Source organism: Terrapene carolina, unplaced genomic scaffold, assembly GCF_002925995.2.
Source record: "Terrapene carolina triunguis isolate 2854851 unplaced genomic scaffold, T_m_triunguis-2.0 Scaffold97, whole genome shotgun sequence".
Taxonomy (NCBI): domain Eukaryota; kingdom Metazoa; phylum Chordata; order Testudines; family Emydidae; genus Terrapene; species Terrapene triunguis.
In genome coordinates this window covers 1,043,453-1,064,005 of record NW_020664448.1, presented here as the reverse complement: position 1 = coordinate 1,064,005, position 20,553 = coordinate 1,043,453, and the positions used below count along the sequence as shown (strand labels likewise).

At 52.9% G+C, this 20,553-nt stretch overlaps 1 protein-coding gene across 1 annotated transcript in view; it reads left to right on the top strand.

The window, feature by feature from the left end:
- The window catches only part of ARHGEF17 (Rho guanine nucleotide exchange factor 17), a 241,481-nt gene that overhangs the window by 170,705 nt on the left and 50,223 nt on the right, over positions 1–20,553 (top strand). Inside the window, exon 3 of the mRNA XM_026651700.1 lies at positions 10,280–10,462. Within this exon, the coding sequence (XP_026507485.1) occupies positions 10,280–10,462 (183 nt within the window). The remainder of the gene's footprint in view (positions 1–10,279; positions 10,463–20,553) is intronic.

Below are 20,553 nucleotides of genomic sequence, written 5' to 3'. Positions count from 1 at the left end.
TCCCAGTGGGTGTAAAGGAGGTGCAGAGCTGGAGTGTCTGCGTGCTGCTAACACCTCGCTGCTCCCCTAGCGGCTCTGCCTAGATGTTGGATACCCTGGGGAAGAGGCATGAACGTTGCCGGACTCCGCAGGTGACAGCTCTGGGATTGGAGCAAGAGGGGCCCAGAATGGCCCCCTAAGTTCGGTCTGGGAGTAACAAGCTGAGCCGTTCCCCACCACAGGCTCATGGAGGCGGGATGGTACTCGGGGACCAGCAGTATCGCACGCTGCAGAGAAGTCCAGCGGGACGAGTGTGGCTGTAGCTCCCTTGCCTAGGGACCGGAGAAGGCAGTCCATCACAGCAGCGAGTGCCGCGGCCGGCAGCCTGACTCAGAGGAGTCAAGGATGCTCCAGCTCAGGCCCTGCCTCCTCGGACAATGGCTGACGTTCTGCTCTTCAGAGGGGCTCTGGACTCCAAGGATGGGCCTGCAGCGTTTGATGTTAGATGTCTCTACATGCAGACAGATTTCACCAGACCGGCAGGTATTCAACTTTGCAGGGGCCGCATCGGAATAACCCTGGACAGGGTCACATGGCACTTTGTTACGCTGATCTTCATTAACCACTTGGAACAAACTGTGTATTCCCAGGCCCAGCTGCCCTCAGGGATCTTTAAATGAACTCTGTAGGGAAAGGACTTTGAACAGGTACCTGCACTTGGGGGTGACCTGGTAGGATGTGCAGCGGCTGATATCCAGCTTCATAGTCATAAACTGCTGCTAAGCCATGACTTGTACCCACAGACCTGGGGAATGCAATGGCTTTAAGAAGTCACTCAGTCTCTGCTATAGCCAGCCAGCTGCAGCCAGGATACAGAGGTGGCCAAGGCGGAGACCCCGGAGCATTCACATATGGCCTTGGAGAAATCTCTCACGTAGCCTGTGGTTGCCCTTGTCTCTGAATCAGAGGAGGGGACCTATGGAGATTACCAGGATAAACCACCTCTGCTGGGGCTGCCGTGCAATATTAATGATGACAAAGTTAATCAAGGCGCCCATGGAAGAGACATCTCCAGGGCAGGGATGATCTTGCAGCAGCATGGAGTTGGATTAGATGTTTGTGTCCAGATTGTGTTGGTCTAGAAGTGAGCTGCTTGAGGAGCTCAGCTGGCTACTGTTAGTGCTAAAAGGGACCCGCGCAAGGAGCAGAAATTGGGCATGTGCCCTTTTTAGTCTTCGTGAGGCATAAAAACGGCCCAAAAGGATGGGGGGTTTGGATAAGGGAGGATTATTTTTAATCTTTGTTTCTAATAGAGTAGCATGTAGAGGATCAGGGTCTCATTGTGCTAGGTGCTGTACAAATATAGAGCAGGACAATTCCTGCCCCGAAGAGCTCAAACTAATCTAAGCTAAGGAGCAACAGCTGGCCTAACAGAGGCGGGAAAGGATGGTCCAGTAGTTGGGGTGCCTGCCTGGAACTTGGCTGTCCCGGGTTCAATCTCCTGTCCTGCCACAGGCATTCTGCGTGACCTTGGGCAAGTCACTTAGGCTCTGTCTACACTACAGACCTTACAGTGGCACGGCAGTACCGCTGCAGCTGCACTGCCTTAAGGTCTCCCATGTAGCCGCTCTTTGCCGATGGAGGAGAGCTCTCCTTCCGTCATAATTAAACCACCCAAAACAAGTGACAGTAGCTATGTCGGCAGGAGAGCGTCTCCCACCGACGTAGCACTGTCACACCAGCGCTTTTGTCCATGAAACTTATGTCGATCAGGGGTGTGTTTTTTCACACCCTGACCGACAAAAGTTTTACCAACAAAAGTGCTAGTGTAGACAAGACTCCCGTCTCTCAGTTCCCCATCTGTACAATGAGAAGAACAGCACTGGCCTATCTCAGAGGGGTGGGGTGAGAATAAATGTTAAAGACTGGGAGGTGCTCCTATACCACGGTGATGAGGGCCGTATAAATAGATAGCCGAGATGAGGGACAGTACACGAACAACGTGTGTTAACATAGTGCCAGCGGCTTTGCATCTTCCATCCCCTACATCCTCTCTCAGTGAATAGATGGGCGGATTCTCTCCCCTGAGGTCCTAGCTCCTTAGTGGGAGACCAGCAAAAGTCCTCCAGCTCCCAGAGAAAAATGAAGCAGACAGTTTTGACTCCGATGCAGCGACACCAAGCATACAGGGACGGGCAGGCATGAAAGGCTGCTCCTTGCAGGGTGGTTTTTCTGCTGCTTGTTCAGCTACAGCTTTGATTTATTTCTTTGTAAAAGAAAACCCTTTGGTCTAACCCAGGTCAGAAAGTCTCTGCTTTTCAGGGAATGGCCTCGGAGCCACGGTGCACAGGAGCCAGGGAAAAAATAGCCCTGAGGCTTAGGAGAGAACCGCATGATGCAGAACATAAGCTCTCGGGAGAGAGTGCCAATGCACAAATGCTTCCCCTAGGATATCCCATGATGCCCAGGGAGCATTCCTGCATTGGGTCACTCGGCAGAGGGGAGGGGAGGCTCAGAGTTCAGAAAGGAACTGGCTTTGTGGGGATGATTAATAGGCCTAGGAACTGTTCCCCTCACAGCTGCTCCAGCCCGTCAGGCTGAGACAAGGTGCTTTCTGTGGGGCCAAGCTGCTTAGAGCCACGTGGCTGAGGCCAGGCAGTTACATTTAGTAGGAGCATTTCTTTCTCTTTCTCTGCTGGGATTGCCAGGCTGGATACGGGCGCTTAGCTGGAAACCAGGTGTGCGCTCACGAAACAGTTGTGTTCCCCCTTTGGATTTATAGGGTGAGATCCTGGCTCCACTGAAGTCAGTGGACGTTTTGCTATTGCTTGCAATGGAGCCAGGATTTCACCCTTCGCAACAAGGAGAAAGTGCCTGCCTCTCCCAAGCTCTCGGCCCCTTTGACATAATGTTAAAAAAATGCACTAAAATAACATCAGCACCGCACATAGTCTCATTGTGGTTTTCCTCTCCCCCCCTCCCCCTGGCCCCCGGCTGTTCATTGTATTTGCATATTGTCACTCATTAACGCTGTAGTAAGCTTGTACGTTCTTCAGGGCCGGGATGGGTGTGTACAACACCTAGCACAACGCGGTTCTGATCCCTGATTGGGACCTCTAGGTGTCACTGTCATCTGAACCATCATTACATGACCAGCCACAGAGATCGAATCAACCATCTCCTACCAGACCTGCAGTCACGCCATATCCTGTCCCATCGCGCCCCTTCCTGCTCAAATGCCCGGGCAAGTCGATGGGCCTCGCAACATACTCGGACGGTCACCAGATTCAGGCTGCTTCAGACCGAGCACTGGTGTCATTTCACCACCTAACAAGCACGGGCAGCCTTGCCTAGAGAGCCTGGCAGCAGATGGCAAAGCTACCGACCACGCTGGCAAGGGCCCCATGCAAAAGAACCAGACTGCAGGTTTCAGGCAAGATGCAGCTGCCATGTGATCATGTGACACCAGCTGGCAGTGTGGCAGTGCCCTGCCCCCCCCCGCTGTGAAATCTCATGCCAAATGATGGACACACCCCTTCAATCAAACGTGCTGATGTCACCTTCATGATGACTTCTGGTTGGTTCCCCCAGCCTACCAGCACCATCGCGCTTTTATCCAACGGGCCTTCAGCTAGCTAGTTGACATCCACGCCTCAAGCACTGGGGAAGGTCATTGACGGCACTGGCTGGGTCGGATGAAGTAGAGTCCATGCCTCCTCCTCCCAACAGCTCCCTAGACACACTGAACCTGAGAGGTGCCTGGAGAAAAGCTCCACGCACAAGAGCAATGACTCCCAGATTTATGCAGGAAGAATGAACCCGTTGGGGAGAACCCCATCTGCTCCCATTGCAGCTCACAGGGGAGCCAACACCTCGTGACGGCAGCTGATCACTCCCACAGTCTAAGCATGGATGCCCAATGTCTATCCCTCACCAGGAGGAGAGGTAGCAGTTTTCACCCCTTAACCTTCCTTGCAAAGATCCTGGAAGGCTCAGTTAATGAATGTTTGAGAAGCTCTCTGAGATCATGGCTATTATGATGTGGGTGAGAGATAGCTCAGTGGTTTGAGCATTGGCCTGCTAAACCCAGGGTTGTGAGTTCAATCCTTGAGAGGGCCACTTAGGGATCTGGGGTAGAATTAGTATTTGGTCCTGCTAGTGAAGGCAGGGGGCTGGACTTGATGATCTTTCAGGGTCCCTTCCAGTTCTATGGGATAGGTATAAAAAAAATCCTCATTGTATAAATGGGGGAATAAGAGGTTAAGTGACTTGGCAAAGGGTCAAACAGCAAAGCAGTGTCACAGCCAGGAATGAAACTCAGGAATTCTGGCTGCCGGCCTCTTGCTCTAATCCCTAAACACACTCCATTCCCCCTGTGTGTTAACTCAACTCCAGTGATTATGGCAAATGAGAGATGTTAGTCTGAGACCATTTGGTTTTAAAGTCAGTGGAACTTATTTCTGGGTAAATCCAGATGAAAAGTGTGTTCTCTGGCTAACGCCTTGTATCCTGAAGCTCGTCCCAGAATGACTGAAAACAGCTTTATTCTAAACCCCCCAATAAAGGGGGGGATTTCTCGTGTTTCATGTCCCTTGTGCGGCATTAGAAGCCCCACTGCAGTCTAACCTTTTAAATGAACCCCACCCCAGAGCCCTACATCGGTCCCATCTCCCTGTGAAGTGGAGAACTGTGCCAATAATCTAAGCTGTGTGAACTGCATGTCATCTAGTCATGTATACAAAGGGGAAATGTCACCGGGTCTGAGGCCAGCTGGCCGCTGAGTGAGTAGAAGCACCCAAGGTCGTCCTCATTCCACCGGGCGTTTGGAATGCTCTGCCGGAATTGGCCTCCCTAGATAGAATCCTGGCCTCAGCTTGGCAGCGGGCAGCACAGCTCAGGTCACCCCCGGCCTCTCGTTGCAAGCCCCCGGCTTTCGGTCGCTCATAACTTTCCGAAGACTTTGCTCTTTGGGGCTGAAACATTCCAACTTGGGGATCAACCCTGAGGCAAATGGCCTGGAATAAGTGAGGAAAGGCCTGTTTTCCGAGGTCCCAGATAAGAGGTTTGCCCAAGATCATATAGCAAGTCTGTTGCAGGCTCACGTCTTTTGAGTCCTACTCCAGTGCCCTAACACAGGACCATCTGGCTCAGCAGGGTGGCAGTTAGCATTATGTCTGGTAGCGAATGTTTGCAGCATTGTGTTTCCATGGGAAGCGTAACTCCTGAATCCTTTCACTGGGGCTGATGCAGGACGTGGATTTTGCGGCTTGGTCGCTTGAGCAATAAGGGCCCAGCTCTGTCCCCAGATGCACCAGCACAACTTCCTCTGACGTCAGTGAGCATCACCCACACGCATCCGAGAGCGCTCAGGGGCTGCAGTGGTGGGAAAGAACCAAAATAGAATATCATGGAAGAGAGGGCAGAATCCGCTCTAGGGGTCCTGATTGTGCAAGGCCCCTCAGCCCAGCCTCCTGCTTGGCACCTGCGCTCTTATAATGCAAAAAGACGCCCAGTACCCAGTCTGTGGGCACATAGGTGGTGATTAAGTGGCACCAGTGCTCCCACGTTATTTTTGTGCCTGCCCTGTTAAATAATGATTTTAACCCACTGGCCAAAATCTTGGCCCCCTGCTCTGCTCACTTTGCACCACAACGAGGACAGAAACAGGCTGGCATAGAACCAGCCTGGCTGGCTTCTTGCTACCCTCCCACAGCACCTCTGGCAGGGGGTGGGGAGGAGGCATTGCTGTAGCCTACGTTCCCTGTAAGCTGCATGGCCGCGTGGCCGCCCAGCAGCCTAATTAGCGCCACGCAGGCGCTCAGTGAACCAGCCTGGAGTGGGGACCTGCCAGGTCAAGGAGGGTCAGCCGGATCGGGCCCAGCCACAGCCTGGGCCAGCCCCAGAGTGGCCTGGACCCAGTCGCAGCCAGGGCGGCAAGGCCCGCCTCCGCCCCAGAGCGGCCCAGACCCAGCAGCGGCCCGACCCCGTAGCAGCCCTCCCCCAACCCGAACCTGCTGGGGCAGGGGGAGGGGCACCTATCCTGTAGCTCCAGCCCCAGAGCTCCCGTGGCGGGGAGAGTGCGCTGGGGGGAGCCCTCTCTCCCCGCTATAGCCCCGGAGCATCCTCCTCCACTCCAAACCCCTCCTCCCCGGCCCCACCCCAGAGCCTGCACCCCCAGCCGGAGCCCTTACACCCCTGCATCCCACTCCTCTGCCCCAGTCCTGAGCCCCTCCTCCCCGGCCCCACCCCAGAGCCCGCACCCCCAGCCGGAGCCCTCACACCCCTGCACACCAACCCTCTGCCCTAGCCCTGAGCCCCCTCCCACACTCCTAACCACTTGGCCCCATCCCCACCACATGAATTTTGTTATGTGTACCAGTATGAAGGTGTCACCCATCACCTCCATATTGGTGCACATAACAAAATTCATTCCGCACATGGGTGGGAAAAATGAGAGGGAACATGGCATAGCCTGCTTTACTCTGGCTATGCCCAGCATCCAGATGGCTCCCTGAGAGCAGCTGGAAAAGTCTTGGAGCCTCTGTAACCCTCTGGAGCTGGTGCAAAATGGCTCTTGGGATCAGGAAACCACAGCGAATCCCCCACCTTCCTGCAGCTAGAGGACAGAGGGATGATCTCTGGGGTTAGGGCTAAGTACCACTGAACTGCGCAGTCAGTGGGCTGCTGGCTAGGGCCAGTGCAGCACAAGCTGATTTCCACGGTGCTGCCGTGACTTTGTGCCATATGAGTTTCCCCTCGGGGTGCCCTGCCTGCAACCTGGAGCTCACACACTGGACCGCCCGTCCCGTTGGTGCAGCGTAATGATGCAAGATTCCATCTCAGCAGCACCTGGCAGCAGTCATCCACCATGGAAAATGACAGAAGCTAAGGGAGCGGGCACTTGGTTGGCTTGAAGGACAGAGTGGCTAATAAGCATTTAGAGTCCTTGAATTCACGCGGTGAAGTTCCTGGAAATGTGCTTGTCTTATTCATGTAAGCAGCCCAGCAAAGCATACCGCCCCCAGGCATGACTGGTGCAGGAGATGGAACATGTAATGAAGGAGCAAGCTGTCCCCTCCCCCCACCCTGCACTTCCATTCCCACAAAGTGAATTAAAACGTCTTCCAGCGCTGCAGATGGCTGTGTTTTGAGGTGGTGGGAGTGGGAACAGCTGAGGAGTCCACCAGCTTTTTGTGTCTTTGGGGGTTGCAGGGCGTGCCTGTCTGTGCAGCTAGCCATCCAGAGAGGTAGGGCACTAGCCAGGAACTCAGGACGCCTGGCTTCTATTCCTGACTGTCCCACTCACCTGGTGTGTGACCATCAGCAAGTCACTTGACCGCTCCGTGCCTCAGTTTCCCCCTCACCACTTGTCCGTCCTGTAAGCTCTTAGAGCAGGGCCTGTCTCTCGTTCTGTGTATGTACAGCGCCTAGCACACTGGGGTCCTGATCTCAGCTGGGACCTCGACAAATAGGACTCGCCATCCTTAACGTTGGTACAGTCCACAAGTCTACCTTTGGCTGTAATTCCATTGTTATTTCTTGGTGGCGCTCAGTGGGGTGGAGAACTGAATAACACGGGCCTGCCACTCCTTGCAGTTACACCAGTTCCTGGGTCTGTCTGGGCTCCGGCTGGAGGTGTGATTTCCAGCTCAGGGATGTGCACTCACTTGGATCGAGCAAACAGGCCAAAACCAGAAGTGTAGCCATAGCAGCACAGGTGGCAGGCTGGGCCAGTCACCCCAAGTACAGTTCCCCCTCACCATCCCACCCCAGCTCCCTGGAGACTTGCTCTTACCCTGTATACCTCTGTTGACTTCGGGGACGTTATTGGTGATTTACAATGGTATGCATGAGAAGTCCTGCTGGTGTCCGCTGGCAGACCGGCCACCTCTCTGAACTAGAGGTTCTAGCCAAGCTGCAAAACCTGGATCTGGGTCTGAGTCTGGATTTCAAACCCGCCGCTAGGTTTGGGGGTGTGGAGTTCTGGTTCAACTCGTCAGGGAGGTAGGAGAGGCTGCCAACTTGAAACCGGGATTCGGGTTCCAGTCTGGGATTCACAGTCCCCCTCCCCCCAGAGTGTATGGGGGAGTTCAGATTTTTGAGGGGGTGGTTTATTTGGTGAGCATGGGTAATGTGCTTGGTGCTGTACAGCACAGAGAGTCAGTGTCCCTGGCCTCAAGGAGCTGCCCTCAGCCTGGCTCCCGAGGTGAGGAGCTGTGACAAGACCCAACAAGCTCTTCACCATCATCTCCCTGCCTCCATCTTTGCTCTCAGCACCTCCCCTACCCCTCCACACCCCACAGTCCTCTCATCTGACTGCCCTCCCACTGCCGGCTTTGAACTTCTGCCCTGCTGACCCCTGAGCCAGGCATCCACCCCCTCTCCTTCCCGCTCTGTCCTCCTCACGCCAATAGTCTGCTCACCTGCTGCTCCATCCATTGTCTTGTCCAGCTTAGGGCCTGATCCACAGCCCACACCAGTCACTGGAAAGACTTGTGATCCAGGCCTTAGTCTGTAAGGGGATGTCTACGCTGCCATGTAAACCCAGGGTTCGAACTCAAGATCAGGCCTAATCCCCTTTCTGTCTACACACAAATCACACTAACCCAGGGTCCGAGGCCCCGTGGGGGTGAGGGTCTGAGCCTGAGTTAAGCCAGGACCCAGGGTTTAAGCCCTGTTGCTTTGCGATGCAGACACAGCCCCAGTAGACTCATGCTTTGGGACTCCACCAAAAGTATCCCACGAGCCAAATTTCTTTGCCCTCTGGACAATCCAATTTGGTGGACTGTCAAGTTTTCCTACACTGCACCATGAACCAAGGGCTAGAAAGGCCACATTTCGGGAGAGCGCTAGGAAGTCTGGGAGATGGTTGGTTGGACTCAAGCCTGCGTATCGCAGTGCGGAGGCCGGAGCCCCGGTTTTGGGTCCGGTTTAGAAAATTCTTGACCTAGGGTTGACAGTTAGTGTAGATGCTCAAGCCCTGGGTTCTCTAACCCAGCGTCCACTGACTCAAGTTCCACTAAGCCGAGGCTTACATTGCCGTGTAGACATACCCCGAGGCTGTGTGGATGGGGTAAGTGCCTTTACCCCATAGGGCAGATCCTGAGAGCTGCGGCACTCCAGGCTGCATCTCCCATTGACTACAAGGCTTTCCTGAATATCTACATTCCACTACCATTGATTGGGTGGGGGAGAGATAGCTCAGTGGTTTGAGCACTGGCCTGCTAAACCCAGGGTTGTGAGTTCAGTCCTTGAGGGGACCATTTAGGGATCTGGGGCAAAAATCTGTGAGGGACAGTACTTGGTCCTGCTGTGAAGGCAGGAGACTGGACTCAATGACCTTTTGGGGTCCCTTCCAGCTCTATGAGATAGGTATATATTCAATGGCAAGACTTCCATGGACTTCAGCAGCGGCAGGGCCTTAGTCTGTCAAGTGCCATGGGAGGGCCTGGTCCTGTAAGGTGTGGTGTGCCCTCACCCCCCACTGATATCTCAGGATCAGGCCCTACATGTGCAGCACTGAGCGGCCATCAGAGTAGGCCACGAATGCTGGACTGTGGCACCTCCAAATGAACCAGGCAGGAGCAGCGCGCCATGCAGCCATCCCAAACTCTCACCAGTTGGACTGTTGTAAACAGCGCCACATTGATTCCGTCACTTCCCCGGGGTGGGAAAGGAGAGAGGTGGAGCAGGAGTGGTGGGCTAAACCACAAGAGCATTTCATTTGTTCCGCGGCACAGTTACTTGTTTCATTAGTATCCCTGGACTGTGAGTGACTACGAAGCCCATAAACTCTGAGCACATTTCCTTTGTACTTTGTCTCTGGCTAGTTTACATGGAGTCTCTTGTCAGCAAGCGCCATCATTGGGTTGTGTTGGAAATTCTGGCTAGGTTACAGCCGTGGCACGGCGAGAGGAGATTTTTACGGGAATGTGGCTCTTACTTGATAGATTAAATTTGTAAACGGCTGGGGTGGCAAACCAGCTGAGACACGCCGCTGTTAAAAACCACCTTATAACCTTTCCAGTAAGGATCGCAGAATACTCTGCATAGATGAGTAATAATTATCTCATTTACAGGTGGGGAAACTGAGGCACGGGTGTTTCCCTTTGCTATGATTCACGCTTGGGGGGCAGGAATGGGTTTTAATTACAGTGGGGCAGTGATTTTTTTAATCCACACTAGTTTGATGAACCCCACAGAGTAGCTTGAGGAGCGTAGATGCCCTTAGACTCCATCCTGTCCTTGGCTCCGCCGATAGGATGTTTTGATAATTTTTTTGTTCTTATTATTTTTGTAGGGTTACATGAAGCCCTTGAAGCAACCAGAAAACTCGATCCTCTGCGACCCGGCCTTGGTGGATGAGATATTCGACCAGATCCCCGAGTTGCTGGAGCACCACGAGCAATTCCTGGAGCAGGTCCACAACTGTGTGCAGAACTGGCATGAGAAGCAGAAAGTGGGAGACGTCCTGGTACAATCTGTAAGTGCAGCAAACCTCCCCACACACATACCCTACGTTACGGCACCTGGGGCCCTTGCTGGGCAAGGTTCACATTGACTTCAGCAGAAGGAGGGGGACCTGTGTGCCCATGACAAGAATCCATATTAACTTGTCCAGCTTAACTTTAATCCACAGGACACAAGGAAGGTCAGTCCTGTGCCAGATACGGAAGTGAGTCATTATTTGATGATCTAGGCATGGGTAATGTAAACTAACCACCGTGCCTATAAATGGACGGTACCGCGGAGCAGTAAAGCTCTTAATGAGAGCAGAAAGCCCAGACAAGAATGCCAAGTGCAGATTGCACTGCTCTTGCTCATGGTGGTGAGCTGTCCCTGTCCGGACTTCAGAGCTGCTTGGCTGGGTAAATGCTCCCCATCATGAGTAACAGTTGCACAATCTGGCACCTCTTTAGAAATGATATTAGGAAGCTGAAACTTTGCAGTATCTTTTAATGGGCCAGATCCTGCTAGCCTTCCCTGCCGTGGCTCCGGATGTACACTGGTGGAACTGAGATCAGTATCTGGCCCAGTGACTCCAGATCAAGATGGCTCCGTTCCCCAGCCCAAAAACCAAAAATGGTTTTTCTGAGCCCTACCAGCCCACCTTAGATGTGAAAAATCCAGCCAGGCTGCCTCTGATCTCACCCCCTGGAATGAAGAGCCCCCATCAGAAGTTAGCTGACAGTGTGGTTGGCGAGGCGCTAGGCAGAACAGAATCCAGAGTGTCTTGGCCACGAGCAGGCAGGTCTCAAGGACACACCCACGCCCCCGAGAGCAGGTCCAATGAGTTCGAAGGTGCCTTTTCTAGAAAGTCTTGCTCCTGCTGCTTCTCTAGTCTCAGAAAAGGACATGTGGCAGGGGAAGTTGGGACCCCCAGTTCTAATCCCAGCTCCGCCACTGACTAGCCATTTGGCCCCGAGAAAGACCCTTACCTTCCTGGTGTCTCCTCTGTAAACTGGGGAGGATAACTCCCGCCTCTCAGAGGGTGGTCAGGCTTACTTAGTTTTTGTGATGTGCTTTGTGCAGTGCCCCAGAAATGCCAAGCCTCATCAGAAATAAAAGGGACAGCATCTGAGATCATGGATGCAATGCGCACAAGGCTTGGTGGTTTCTCCAGGACAGTCCTCAGAGCCCCAGATGTCCCAGTTTTATAGGGACAGTCCCAATCTTCGAGGCTTTGTCTTATATAGGCGCCTATTAACCCCCCACCCCCGTCCCAGTTTTTCACACTTGCTATCTGGTCACCCTAATCTACATTTGTATTTAAGTGGCAAAACCTCCCCACCCTGGCTAACCCAAACAAGCTCCTCCGGGGGAGGAAACCGTGCAAGCCCTTGTGTAGACAGGGCTCCCGCTACTGCTAGCCCCGGTCGCGCTGCATCGGGGTCACCAGCAGTGGGACAGTCTTTGCTAATGAACTCTAGTCCAGGCAGGCCTGAGTTACTTCCCCTGCCTCCTGGTGATAGACTCCCTGCTGACAGAAGTCTGCCTTCACAGCTGAGCAGCGGTATATGTACTTCAGGGACGTAAACAGCTGCAGACATAAAGAAGGAGGGGCGCAATCAAATAAGTTTGAGAACCGCTGCTCCAGAGTCCCAACAACGGTGGTCACCCTGCAGGGCTTGCTACAGATCAGCAGGAGGCGCTCCGCCACAGGGCTTCCATGGCTTCTAGAGTTCTGTGCCGGAGATCAGACCAAAAGATCGCGGGGCTCCCTTCTGGCCTTGGAATCTGTGACTCTGTGCCAGCCTGAGGAGGACGGTACCGAGCCCTGGTCCTGAATCCTGACCTTCACTGCTGCTTCCACGCACAGGCTGGTGAGACAGATCATTCCCACAGAAGCCTCTTTGCACGGCAACTGCTGCCTGGCAGCAGAGAAGTGTGCAGGCCACCAGGGGCTTATTGCCAATCATGGTGCCATCTGGGTAGGCTGGGCACTAGTGCCTCACCCCAAAGGTAGTGCTGCTGGAGAGGCGGCGCGGCCTCCCATAAAGATTCGGCAGTGACAGACCCTGCTGGCACACCCCAATGTGAGTGAGTGGCCTGTCTGGCTAGACTGCAAGCTCTTTGGGGCAGGGTCTGTCTCTCTTCTTGTTATGTGGATGTACAGCTCCTAGCACAGTGGGGCCCTGATCTCCATGTGGGCCCTCTCAGCGCTGCCGCAGTACAGATAACAAATACCGGTAATTCGGAGAGCCTTAAGACTGGAAGGGAGAAGGCAAAACCTACATCACCAGAGAGTTACCATTGTTTCAGGAAGGGACGTTGTGAACCTAGCAGCTGGGGCGCTGCCCTTCCAAAGGGAGCCTAGCACGGAGCAAGGACGAGGCGGCAGGCTGGACGAGGAGACGGGGGGGTCTCTGCACAGTCAGCCACTCGCCGAGCATGGGTTGCATACAGCCCTGTGCCGTCCCGAACATTTCCAAGTCAGCCTCTTCAGGCGGCGTTCCCTTCCCACTGGCCCCACGGCTGGTGCACAGGCACCTGCGCAGCCTCTGTCTGACTCCCACAGCAGCTGCCTCTCTGATAAATGAGCAGGGACAAGTAGACTCTTAACGATTCAATCAAGCTGGATTTAATGCACACTCTGTCCCTGGCAATTAAAATGGAAACCAGCCTGATGCTGGCATCCTAGCCTCTCACCTAATGGACTGCACGATGCCACGGGGCTTTCACAGAGCTCTGCTGTTTAGTTGGAGATGATGGAGGATTGTGCAGCATGGGACAGGAGAGACACCACTCAGTAATAAAGGAGAATGAGACAAGTTCAAGGCAGAGCAAGCTGGCTCAGCTGGGGCCCTGCGGCAGCGTCACCTCAGTAATAAACATGGCCTGGATGACGGATGACTTGATTAGTGTGATACAGGTGGTGCAGTGGCTGGCGAGATTGCCTGTGGCTCTCAAGACAGGAACGCTGATGGCGACCATCACAGGAAGGCTTGGGGTGTTCATTTTTCACCATCTCCTCCCAACACATGGCTAGTCGCTGCAGTGAAGGTGGGAAGTCCAAGGTGACCTTCACTACTTATAATTCTGCCCTGTGAGTAGTGGTGCTGGGCAGGCGTTCTGTACTGGGTGAGGCGTATGTGTCAGTGGGTGTTTGGGGGGGGTCCTGTTTGTGTAGCAGGAGAGTTGTGTTTTGCGTGTAGGTGTGTGTTCAGAGCTGTTGGCATGCACATGGTTGTGCTTATGCGAAGATGTGAACGAGTTGGAGTGTGGTGTGTGTCTTTTACACAAGTGTGGAGCCTTTTCTTTGCTAGTATTTATATCCCCACAGTGCCTACAAGCTCTAAGGAAGGATCAGGCCCCACTTGTGCTAGGTGCTGTACAAACAGTGGAAAGAAGAAGACATCAGACAGGACACAACAGGTGGACGAAACAGACAAGTGGGAGCGGGGAGTGGGAGAGTTTATAAAATCTATAGAGTTTAGCCTACGAGCAGGAGGCTCAGTTCACCACAGGGCCGGACAGTAGTGACTTGGAGGCATGACAGCGTTAGGATTGCAAACGTTCTAAGCAGCAAGTGGGTGTGCATTCACAGGTGTGTTGGAAAATGTCCCAGACACACCTGAGGCAGGGCATGTATTTGATTGGCCTCTGCCTGCTCCCAGCTTTTCTAGCTGCTGGAGGACCAAGTCTCGCTGGTTCCTGGGAGGTCTCTCAAGGCAACCCATGGAGGTCCAAATGCATTGGTCTTCTCTTCCAAAAGGACAGTGCGCCAAGGCAACAGAGCCTAAAATGGGGGCATCCTGTCACAAAGGGGCCTCGGGCATTGATGCAACTTGGTCCCTCCTGTTCTCTGCCTGTGGCACACAATACTTCAGTCTCCTGAGGGCTGTAATACTTTGGTCTAATTCGGTTGCAGGGCTTGGTGTGTGTCTGTTGGGTGGTGGTTAGTGGCCTGGGATAGGAGATCAGACGGATGATCTGGTGGTCCCGTCTGACCTGAAACTCTGTGGTTGCTTATGTGAATGAGGCTGTGTTCCTAGGTACATATTGGGGTTTGGTGGGTTGGTGGCTTTAATCTGCAACCTCAGCTGGTGTCAACCGGCATAATGCCATTGTAGTCAGCGGAGCTTTCCCGCTTCACTCCAGCTGAGATTCTGCCCTGGGATGTGTGTGTAGTGTTGGCATTTTGGAGGTGCGCGTGTGTGGGCGCTGGGGTGCTGAATGCCTCCATCCCATGGTTGTTCGGATTAATTAGTTGGTGTTTGTACAGCACTTTAAAGATGTAGTGCGCAAAGGATTCTTGTGGGGATTGTGATTTTGAAAGGGGAATTGTCTTTTAAATACATATTTTAATGCTGACGTCAAGCAAGGTCTTTCATCTTTAATTACCAGCCCCTTGAGCATATTGATTACCTCCCAACCCAGAAAACGTGAGAGGCTGCTCAGAAAGCAAAGACCAGCAGCTCTAGAAACATAGTTCCTGGCCCTGGTGCCCTTGACACTAGGGCATTGGTGCCATCAGACTGTGCTATGTGCCTCGTCTCTATTTTGAAGGATTCTCGGTTCCTGATCTTTCATTTTGGACAAGCTAAAACCAACAGCAGATATCGATCTATCGCTGCTGCTCAGCACCCAGCCTCGGGCAGGAATGTTACAAAGTCCCCCAAACTGGAGAAAGCATCTAGGAGACATCCGCAGCGCCTGAATGGGTGATCACAGCATCACTAAAAGGGGAGTGAAGATACCACATGGATTTATGGCTCATCCCCTTCACAATCTCAGCGACTGCATGAATCACAGTGATGGTGGTGTGCAATTTGTCAGGCTGGAGTATTATGGGAGGGGGCTGATGAGCTGTTCTATGGGTTAGAGGGAGCCCAGGGCATGAGGCAGCTACCAGTGTGTGTACACACAAGGGAGCATTAGGGTTTGTCTGTACTTACCCCCTGTTACAGTCCACATGTGGCTTTGGTTTCTCTTGCCGTCTTTTTTTTTTTTTTTTTTTAATATGGAGATATTCCTTTCTCATAGAAGGGACCTTGAAAGGTCATCAAGTCCAACCCCCTGCCTTCGCTAGCAGGACCAAGTACTGATTTTGCCCTAGATCCCAAACTGGCCCCCTCAAGGATTGAACTCACAACTCTGGGTTTAGCAGCCAATGCTCAAACCACTGAGCTAAGCAGGCTCTGTTTAAGGATTAGGGTGGGGAACCTTTAAGTGGAAAGCCAAGTGCCGCAGCATGTTAGTAGTAAACCAGCATCCAGGGAGCTGTGTTACTGCACGAGCTGGGCTGCTTTTTCCACCGCCCTGCACCCTGTACTGCCACTTACATCTATCTGTGCAGAATGGGGGCAAAACACTCCATGGCCCGTTCCTCAGCCAGTGTCCCTTGCTGCAGCTGACCTGAAGCCAGTGGCACTGGCTTGACTTCCAGCTGAAGATTTGACCCATAACCGGATCACTGAATTGAAGGCAGTGGAGCTGGGCTGAGGTTCTGGTCCTGTCGTTCTGGTCTGGTAGTGTTCTATACTCACTCTGATCAGGTGTGACTGACGACACGGGACAAAGCAGGGGCTGGTATTTGGAATAAGACCTAGAACCCCAGCTCCTGACCCTTTGTGGGGATATTAACCCTGGTATCCTGCCCAAGATCCAGCTTTTGCTGAGGACGTTCTCTGAATTCCCCCTGCAGTTGATGTGAAGAAGCAAAGTGCTGGGGGGTGCGTTTGGATGAAGGGAGCTGTATAAAGGCTCTTGCTCCACGCCCTGCCTCGAGGAAGCGATGCCAGCGCTGGGGAGGAGCGGTAATCGGATGGCACACACGAGAGGCAAGCCGGCCTAGTGCTCCATCCCAAATCCAATCCCTTTTTCAGCCCTCTCCTTGATTTTGGCAGGGGCAGGGCCATGCTGGAGCCAGGAGCCAATTGATCTTGTGGCCGCTGTGGGCTGTTTAAAGCCACGCTGCTTGGGCCAGATGGAATCCACACAGTGTTAAGGATTGCCTCGTTCGAGCTAACGCTAACATCTCCTGGCCACCTGCTCGGATGCTGTTTAAAATCAAGCTGCATCTGAGCCAGGGAGGAGAGAAACGCTGCACGGCTCCTTGCCAGGAGGCAGCTCTTGCTCCAAGGAGCGGGAGCAGGCCGGCTGTGCGACAGGTGTCCCCACTCGGCTGTAGTACTCCGGAGCCCAAGATGTATGTGTGTGTAATTTACTGGAGCTACTAGTGCTGTATTTCGTGTTATCAGAGAGCAGGGTCGTTGCCCAGGGTGAGCAGGTACAGAGGCAAAGAGCTGGGGTGTTTAAAGGAGAACACGCATTTGTAGTGTTGCTTTAGTCAGACGTGAATGATACTGCAAGGCAGGGAAGGATGGACTTGTGATTAAGGGTCAGGTCTAGGAGATGTGCATCCTGCTATTGTGAGGAACTTTTCCTGGCTAGCGAAAGGATCTGAGTCCTCGCTCCCTCTCCCTTTATGCAGAGGCCTGCCTGACCTCGAGGACTTTCCTTCCGCTCCTGTGTGGCAGAGTCCGCGTAACCCCAACAAGGCTGGGCCCAGGATTCCTGGGGGGCTCGACCCCCAACCTTGTCGTGGTCACTAGGACAGAGGCTAGGGTATCCCCACTCCGGGGTGCTCTCTCCGCACTGGATGCTTCCCTGACCCACTGATCATTGCATATAGTTCAAAGCAAATGCAATTTATTAAACAACAACCAATTTAAAAAAATGGGAAAGGTTAAAGGAAAACACGTCCCCCCGCTCTGTGGCACGGGCACATCACAACCAGCATCTCTGTAAGGGCAGTTCACAGTCTGTTCCTCACACGTCCCAGGCCTCCTGCCCAGGCCTGGCTGTGCTGCAGGGATGCCGCGGGTCGGACACTTGCTCTGGCGGTGGCCACACGCCCTCAGGCTCTAGGTGGCAGGACCCTTCTTTCCAGCGTCACCCCCACCCTGTCAGGGTTACGATCCCCCTTCGAGTCCAGCCTGCCATACCGCTTGGCTGGGGGCGTCTCCCTGCACTGGGCCCGCTGCCCAGGGTCCCCTCTCGCGTTCCCCAGCTGCTCATAGCACCCGGCTTCGGACTGCTCCAGCCTCAGCTGCAGCTCCTCTCTGCCTCAGCGCTGCTGCTGCTCCTCCGGCCCCGGCTCCTGCTCTCTCCTTAGCTCTGCCCAGCTCACACAGAGGTGGGAATCCCCTGTTCCTGACTCCCTCATTGGCCTGTCTGCTCTGTCAATCAGGCTGACCTGGTGCGTTGGCCTCTCCCCATTGGCCCTGGGGATTGTCAGTCTCAGGGTCTTGATTTCTCATCGGCCCTTCCCCTTTCTTTTGGTACTGGGAGCTAGCCAACCAAAAACCCCCACAAAGTTTCAGTAAGGGGCCAGCAATCCCCTTACATTCCCCCTTGCTAAAATTCTGCCACAGCCAGAATGTTCACACCAGCACATCCAGGCCCCAGACCAACAATATTCACCAGCATCGTCTAATATAAAAATCATTAACAATTAACAATAGAACATTGAACATACTTAACGTTCCATGTCCACTTCTTTATACGATACGTGCTAATATTCATTACAACACTACATAGAACCAGTAACGAGCATCTCTAAGTTTAATAGGCGGTACACCCTTACTAGCCCTCTGGGACCTTCTTAAGACTGGTGGTTCATTACCCATATTTTCTATCCCCCTGCCCTCGGGTAACACTGGGTCAGTTTGAGGGATCTGGCCATTCCCCCACTTTGTTTCCCTCGATATTTGGTTTGTGGGACTAGAACCCATCCCCCGCATTGATTTCAGTCTCCTCAAGGTATGCTGATCTATGCCCCCGATGGTCCCTGATCGGACTAAGAGTCGGGGCTGCCCTTACCATGAGGCGAACTGAGGCAGCCGCCTCAGGTGCCAGACTGTGTGGGGGCGCCACTAGGACCCAGAGTGTAGAAAATTGTGTCCGCTGCTGGTGCATCTGTATTCTCTCTGCTCTAGATGCACAGAGATGGTGGAGTGCAGTGCTGGAGGAAGGAGGGCACAAGAGACATAACAGGCAGGCAGGAGAAAAGGTGAGAGGGAATAACAGAAAGCAGCAGGAGCTGCAGGGATAGAGAGGAGGAGGAGTCTCTTATGTACCTTTCTAGCACCCCCAGGAGCCTGGACTGATTAACACCAGCTTCTCAGGGAGCTTCCTGTTTCCTGCTGCTTCCCTGAACCCACTTGAGGAGAACAGGCAGTCAACTGAAGTAGTAGGAGCCAGTTAGCCCCTTAAGACGCTGATATCTTCCCTCACTCAGGCCCTGCTACCAGCCTGCTTATTTGTCCCCTTCAGTTGAGTGTTGAGAGCCACTATAGCTGGCACAGAACAGCAGTCATGAGTGAAAGAAGAAAACGCTCCTCTGGGGCAGCATTCAGAAAAAGAAAGAAAGCAAAGGAAGCTTTTCTCTCTAAGCAGGAAGGAGCTCTCCTGAGATACATAGACACAAATGTTCACGGTGAGCCTTCCGGCCACAGTGAGGATGTGAGTGGTGAGGAGATGCCTGATCTTCCAGTTAGTCAGAGTGCAGGTGACCTGGCAGCTACTGCAGCATCCATATCTCCATCTGAAATGGATGTAACCATGCACATTCCTGAAGAAAAGTGCAGATCAGAGAAGAGTGTGGTGGAGGCGCATATAACAGCTGCTGCTGCGTTTAGTTCCTTAAGTCTAGATGATCCAGGACTGTGGACCCACTTGAGCAGTAGCCGAGGGACTTCCTTGTACTGCATGGGCCACACCAAGTGAAAAATTCATGTTCCCCAAAGACAATGAAAATAGAAGTTTCCATCCAACACATTATTGACATGAAATCCCCAATGGTGACAAAGTGGAGAGGCCATGGCTTATGTACTCAAAAACCCAGAATGCTGCATACTGTTTTGGTTGCAAACTCTTCCAGTCTAATGTTCTAGCCACATTGAGTTCTACCGGAACAAAGGACTGGAAAAATCTGGCTAGAAATCTGGCATGCCATGAGAAGGCAGCAAATCACCAGAGAGCATTCCATAGGTGGAAAGAGCTTGAGATGAGACTAAGGTTAAAGGCCACCATAGATGATCAGCATCAAGAGAAGATTGCATCAGAATCTCTTTACTGGCAAAATGTTCTGAAAAGGCTCATTGGCATTGTGAGACTGCTTACTACCCAAAACCTAGCACTGCATGGCACTTCAGATCAGCTGTATGTGCTAAACAATGGAAACTTCCTTAAAATTGTGGAGCTGATGGCTGAGTTTGATACTGTACTCCAGGAGCATCTAAGAAGAGTCACCACCCAAGAAATGTACACACACCACTACCTTGGAAAAACAATTCAAAATGAGATCATACAGTTACTGGCTACAAAAGTCAAACAGAAGATACTGGCCTTTTCAATCTAGGAGACAAAAGACAAACACAATCCATTGGCTGGCCTTTGAAGCTAGCCAAATTCAGACTGGAAATCAGATGCTAATTTTGAACACTGAGGGTAATTAACTCCTGGTACAATTTACCAAGGGTCGTGGTGGCTTCTCTGTCACTGGAAATCTTCAAATCAAAGTTGGATGTTTCTTAAAATGTATGTTCTAGTTCAGCTACCGGTATCGGATGTGATGCATGAATCGGTTCAGGGAAATCCTGTGGCCTGTGTTATGCAGCTCAGATTAGATGTTTGAGTGACCTTCTGATCTCTGACTCACACCCTCTATTCTATCACAATGCAGCAATGGAATGGGGAACTGAGCGGTGGGCGGGATTTGCTTATCGGTTCTAGAGGACCAAGCAGTCTGGGTGTGATCCAGAACCCTGCATCGGCAGTGCTGGGCTTGTGGAATGGCTGCTTTCCCCTCCCCTGTGATGGAGCCAGCTCGGAGCGGCAGGTCTTCCCACGCAAGTAATTTCCTTAGAAATGTACTGAACAGATGCGGCATCTTCAATGTGGGGGGGCTGGAAAACACCCAGCTCTGCTGCTGCACCCCAATCCCACCCTGTGCCATCATCCACCTCAGCTATGTCAATACACCTCAATCCTACCCTGTGCCATCCTGCCCCCAACTCTACCACTGCACCCCAATCCTACCCTGTGCCATCCTGTCCCCAACTCTGC